The sequence below is a fragment of the Dromiciops gliroides genome, chromosome 2 (assembly GCF_019393635.1).
Source record: "Dromiciops gliroides isolate mDroGli1 chromosome 2, mDroGli1.pri, whole genome shotgun sequence".
NCBI lineage: Eukaryota > Metazoa > Chordata > Mammalia > Microbiotheria > Microbiotheriidae > Dromiciops > Dromiciops gliroides.
Genome location: NC_057862.1, coordinates 308,269,419 through 308,275,418, shown reverse-complemented (window position 1 = coordinate 308,275,418; position 6,000 = coordinate 308,269,419). Strand labels below are relative to the sequence as shown.

Genomic DNA, 6,000 nt, shown 5'->3' with positions numbered 1-6,000 from the left:
GGGGCAGACAAGGAATATACTATTATGTTCCCCACTCCTCAGACTCCCCATCATGGGGCTGCTTGAAGAGGACAAAGCAAGGAGAGGGCCAGAAACCAAAAAAAAGGCCGAAGCCCCCAGCTGGGGATAAAACCATAATTACTGTCAGCTTTGGGCCACCATGGGGTGTGCAGCACATCCTCCCCACTCACCCCACCCCACCCACCATCAGAAGATTCACAGATCCATCCAGCTGTGGGTTATCTGAGGTCCAGGAACTGGGGCAGGGGGAAGCTCATGGGAAGATGGGGGATGGAAGGGACTGGTGCCTCCTCTCTACCCCCACCAGATGAAAAGACCATTTCAAAGAGTCTGTCATTTCAGCCGTGTTTCCTCTGTCGCCTTGTAGACACCTTCTGTTCTTTCTTCCCAAAGACCCCAACTCTTTCTGTCTCTTGGGTCCTGTGCTGGGGATGGAGTATCTCAATTCCTTGATGCATCCGGGGTGTGGGTGGTGAGGTGTCTATAACACATCTACTTGGGGACTGCAGGGAGGGAGGAAGGAAGGAAGGAAAGAGAATGGGGTCATACCCAGGCCTCCCCACACAACTGAAGATCAAGAACCAAGATGTGAATTGAGACACAAAACATGCATTCATTTTATTCACAAAACAGCCTGGTTCGCTAAAACAATACAAACAGCATGTCCATCAGCAGTAAGAGACCAGGGCCTGGGGGTGGTGATGTAGGTGGGGGGCGGGGAGAGGAGGGGAATCCTCAGCCCCAGGGCACCCCCACTGCCCTGGGGACAGTTCTGTCTTTAACCTTAGCAAGATTATAAAACTGATTTTTTTTTTCTTTCTAAGTAAAACTGGGATTAGGGGCACCTCTGTATGTTGGAGCCCTGGATCCATAGAAATTAGGTAACAGAACTTTTTTTAAAGTAGTCATTGTCACCATGTTTAATTTTCTTTTGAAGGACCACTGGGGTACAACATGGTCTGCTTGGGGGGCGCCCACCTCTGACACTTTGCTCCTGGCTGGTAAGTTGCAGATGTGGATGGTTCCGGGGTAGGGGGCTCTATATCGCTATAAACATATTCTCATTATAAACATGAAGTGGCGTACTCTAGGAAAACTATGCGCTATTTTATGATGGGAAAGAATCAAACAAAGTTTAAATGAGGTGGAGTTAAACAACTGTGCTAAATTACAGTAGTGCTTATTAGTAACTAGATTTTAAAAGGTTACTGAAAATTTACATTCTCTACACAGAAACTGCATCTTCCACACAAACAACAGAAACATCAACACACGAAGGAAACTGATTGTCCATTCTCTGCTATTAAGTCTCCATACTTTACAGATTCATTTTTCTTTTTTTTCTTCTTCTGCAAAGCAGTTAAATGTTTTTGTTTTTTGATTTTTTTTATACTAGAACGTGGAGATGTTAAAACAACAACAAAAAATATATATATAAAAACAGGAATGAAATCTGCGAGAGAATATTTTTGGTTCTAAAAGACATAGGTGCATCCATTCGTCTTCGCCCGAATCCCCTACTTGAGACAACACAAGCAAGGCCATTGCACGAGATGGCAGCTCCCGGGCTCCACTCGTCACTGAAACCACCGGAAGGCGGCCCCCGTTGGAAGCATCACCTTCTGGAGAGAAAGGAAGAGAGGGAAGGATGGGGTAGGGACAGGAGAGACAAACAAGTGGAGGTAAGTCATAGGCTGGGGGCGGCTGTCTTCCCAAAAGCCCTCACTCATCCCCTGTCCTAGACCTCAGGGGGCTCTCCTTCTACACCACTTCACTCCTTCTTCTCCATGGCCAACATGGGTGGCCTCTTTCACCTATGTATATTAGAGAAAACAGAAGAAAGCCACTGGACTTCTCTGGCAAGTGAGTCTTAGAAAAGGATCTCTTCCTCCAACCTCCAAATGATTCTTTGAGGGGGCAGTTATGTGGCACAGTGGATAAAGCACTGGCCCTGGATTCAGGAGGACCTGAGTTCAAATCCAGCCTCAGACACTTGACACTTACTAGCTATGTGACACTGAGCAAGTCCCTTAACTCTCATTGCCCCACCATAAAAACCAAAAACAAATGATTCTTTGATAGGCCCAGGGTGGGCACTGAGCCATGCCCTGGGGGTGGTTATTACCTAGGAAGCTATCTATGTCCTCCCCATGCCCCACCAGGTCTCACCCTGGACTCTCTGGAGCCCAGGTTTTGCCCTTCTTGGGAGGATTACAATTTTTGGTTTTGTCTTTCTTGTTCTTCCCATGCTTAGCACAATGCCTGACGCATAGCTGGGGCTTTGCTTCTTGACCATGGTTTCATTTGGGGGGGGGGAATTTGTAGCTCAGCATTTTGCTACATTAAAGATGACTTCCCCTCTAAAACATGTGACCCATCTTCCCCCACTCCCCTACTCCCTCTGAGCTGGGAATTTTGCCCCTCTGAGAAGGGGGAAGCAGATCTCTCTTCTGATGGAATCCTACCCTCAGCTCTCAGTCACACCAACCACACAGAGAGAAGCGAAGGCCCAGTCTGAGCCTGTCCCCCTACGAATTACCTAGCCCTTCCTGCTTTCTGCCTCCAGCCAGCTGGCCCACTAAGCAAGTGCTTGAGTCCTCCAGAATTCCCTACCTCTAGACTAGGGCAGTGAGGTTGTTAAGCTGGATCTATATGGGGAGAGGGCAAAGGGGGCAGGGAGAGTCCTTAATTTCTAGGTCCTTTTATACCTACACATCAATACCCTTGTTCCCCTCAGTCTCATGAACCAAAGAAAGAAAGGTAGCCCAGAGACTTGAAATCAGGCGTCCAAGTCAGCTCTCTCCTGGGAACAAGAGGAGGGGTAGGTGCCAGTCTTATGAGAATCCTGCCCTTGGGGCAGCTAGGTGGCACAGTGGATAAAGCACCGGCCCTGGATTCAGGAGGACCTGAGTTCAAATCCAACCTCAGACACTTAACACTTACTAGCTGTGTGACCCTGGGCAAGTCACTTAACCCCAATTGCCTCACTAAAAAAAAAAAAAGAGAGAGAATCCTGCCCTCAAGATCCCCAAGGGCTGCTGGGTGGACTTTTGGAAGCTGACCTATCTCGGTCCTTTGGCCTACTTTGTCTATAGAGCTTCCTCTAGATCACTTCCTAGGACCTTTTCAAAATGACTGCTGAGGTCATCAAAGGAGGAAAGGAATAGGGGACTGCGCCAAGGGTCTTAAGACCCAGGACGAGGCCCAGGCTTCTATGTCTATGTATTTGTGTACTTTTTCCTACTGAGCCAATGTGTCTATCTGCATGGCTACATGTGTGCAGATTTTCTCAATGTATATGGATCCATTTCTTATATTTATCTGTTTATGCAGTCTGTGTTTGTGTAACAAACAACTAATTCTCTGGATGAGGAAAGGGAGGGAGGGAAACAGAGAAGAGGGAGGGGAGGGAGCTGAGGGGGGAGCCCAGGCCTTTGGTGCCAGGGACACAATCATTGTTTTCCAACCATTCCTACAATTTGCAATCAAATCAAGTTGGGGGGGGGAGGGATGGGCCTGTCTGAAAAGATGCTTTTGTGCTAGGGACATACCACACCAGTGGGCCAGCAACAGGCTCTACCCTCCAGAGGAGAGTAGCCCAAGGGAAAGGGGTGGGGGAAAGGGAGGGTATCATGACCCCTGAAGTTTGGGCCTAGATGGTGTCCCCTCCCTGAGATGACATGCCTCCCAGACAACCCCACTATGAAGGAAAGTTATTGGAGTGAGGCATACCCCACTTGGAGAATACCACCCCCCCAGCTTGTCTCCCCAGAAGTAAAGGAATGCTAACTACAGAGCGGTCTGCCAGGTTTTGGACAACACAGAGGGCCCACACTCCATAAACAGGCCATCACTCCAGTGGGCTTGGCTGGCCATTTTAAGGGCTGGAGGAAATGAATCTCCCAGGGCCTCATCTAATGAACAGTTGACCAGACCCAGGATGGGGGAGGGTAGAGGTGTACACGTGTGAAATCTCATTATCTATGGGGCTTGAGCAGGGAATGGTAGGAGAGAGCTGGCTGGCTCAGCTGGAGAGACCACAATGGATGGGCAAATCTCACCCCCAACCCCACTGGTCAGAGCAGAAGCCCAGAATCTGAGCATGCCTTCCCACTTGGGCTTATATGGAGGGACTGGGGGGAAGGGAGGGATATCAGGGTCGGGGGATGGACAAAGGAGAAGGGGAGATAGACCTAGAGTCAGGGGGGCCCTATTCTAACAGATTACCTCCAGAGCAGCAGAAGGCTTCTTTTTGAGCTCCTCACATTTTCTGAATTTGCAAATCTGGTGGCCAGTTTTTCGGTTCCGACAACTGCTACACTGCTCGCAGTTTATCCGCCGTCGGCAGGGCGGGCACATGCCGCAACGTTTCCGTTTCTTCTTGCCCGAGCTGATGGCAGAAGCCAGCTCACTCTGCATAGGATATTCTGCTAGGCCCGCCATGTGCAAGGCGCTCTCAGCCAGGAACACGCCTGCAGGCGTCATGATAAAGAGGCCCGGATTGATGGGGAAGGCGCCTAGGTAGGGGAAGTCGGAAGGGCCATTCAGGGCCTCAGTGCCCGACACCGCTTCCATGTCTGGGAGCCCAGCCCCAGCCTCACTCATCAGGGGAAGGTGTTCCTGAACCACCCGTTTCAGCATCTCTGTGGACTGAGCAAACTGTTGCAGTGTAAGCTGTCCTTCGGCAGAGAGCTCTGCAGCCCGCTCTGCCTTGCTTAGCAGACTGGCCACAGCACCACTTTTGTGCTTTGAGGTAGAGTTGGTTTTGTCCATGGGCGGGTCGTGCCCATTGGCCAGCCCAGAGGCAGCAGCTGCCTTGTCCACCAGCTCACCCACCGAGCTGCCACCACTGAAGGAAGAGTAGTGGGACAGAGGCCGAGACTTCCGCAGACTCTTGTTGAGGGGCTCACTGATGATGCCGCTCTTGTTCCGCCGCTCTGGGTTGGCAGGGGGAAGGGCCTCATCTGAACTGGATTTCTCTACAGTGCCTGACTTACTACTGCCGCTGCCGCCGCTATCGGGCTGTGGGCTGCCAACGAGACTAGACATGGTTGGGGCCAGGGCCGGGATGGCAACTAAGCCCCGTCAGGGGAGCTTCCCAACCGACCCCGAGCCCAGTAATGGGCTCCTGCCCCTGATGGCCAGGGATGACGCCGACAACGAGAATATGGAGGTGGCCTCAAGGCAGATGCATGGTCTGGAAGCCTGCTACTCTGCAAGGACAAGAGAGAGCAGAATTAGGGCACAGCTACCCCATGATTCTAACAATCTCCCCCCACCCCAAAGAGAGTATTGTGTAGTAGAGAGGTCAATGGCTTTAAAATGAAAGGATCTGGGGTCAAATATCAGTTCTGCTAGTTAATATTTTCCACTTTGGACTTTTATTGGCTGTGTGACCCTGGACAAATTTATTAACCTCTCTGTGAATGTTTCCTCAGCTATAAAATGAGGGATTTTCACTTGATGGTTTCTAAGGTCCCTTACAACTCTAAATCTATGATCCTATGACTTATGTGGCCTTGGGTAAGTAATTTCTCTGTGTTCCTTAGAGTCTTTACCTATAAATGAGAGGATTAGATTAGTTCTCTACTCTCTCAACTAGTTCCTATGATCCTAAACGGTTTGGGGGGCTTTTTGGGGGGGAGGGGAAAATGGCTGAAGATCATATAGCACCTCATATATAGGAATCAGCAGGAGGCCAGAATAGTTTTCTTTTTGGGGGATCCCTGTTCATTAAGTATACCCCAGCACCTCATTCCCCCACCAGGCTCAGGCAAGGGAACAAAGAGTGACCATAGTGCTGACAGAGGCCCCTCACCTAGACAGCAGGTATAGGGTGTCTGGGCCCACTTTATTTCCTAATTTCCAACTCCCAACCAGGCTCCAGGAAGATAAAGGATTCCTATGAACTAAACACCCCTGATTCCCCGATCCCTGACCTTTGCTTCTAAAGGTACCTGGAAAGTTTGTCAGCCATAC

The 6,000-nt window shown here is 50.0% G+C and overlaps 1 protein-coding gene across 5 annotated transcripts in view; it reads right to left on the bottom strand.

The window, feature by feature from the left end:
• Positions 1–610: 610 nt before the first annotated feature.
• The window catches only part of CXXC5 (CXXC finger protein 5), a 57,081-nt gene continuing 51,691 nt past the window's right edge, over positions 611–6,000 (bottom strand). For 3 of the 5 annotated variants that reach the window (XM_043982659.1, XM_043982662.1, XM_043982660.1), the window contains 2 exons: positions 4,249–5,234; positions 611–1,643 (listed from right to left, as the gene is read on the bottom strand). In XM_043982659.1, the coding sequence (XP_043838594.1) occupies positions 1,599–1,643; positions 4,249–5,070 (867 nt within the window). In that variant the 5' untranslated portion in view covers positions 5,071–5,234 and the 3' untranslated portion in view covers positions 611–1,598. The remainder of the gene's footprint in view (positions 1,644–4,248; positions 5,235–6,000) is intronic. The other 2 variants (XM_043982663.1, XM_043982661.1) reach the window with 2 other exon arrangements.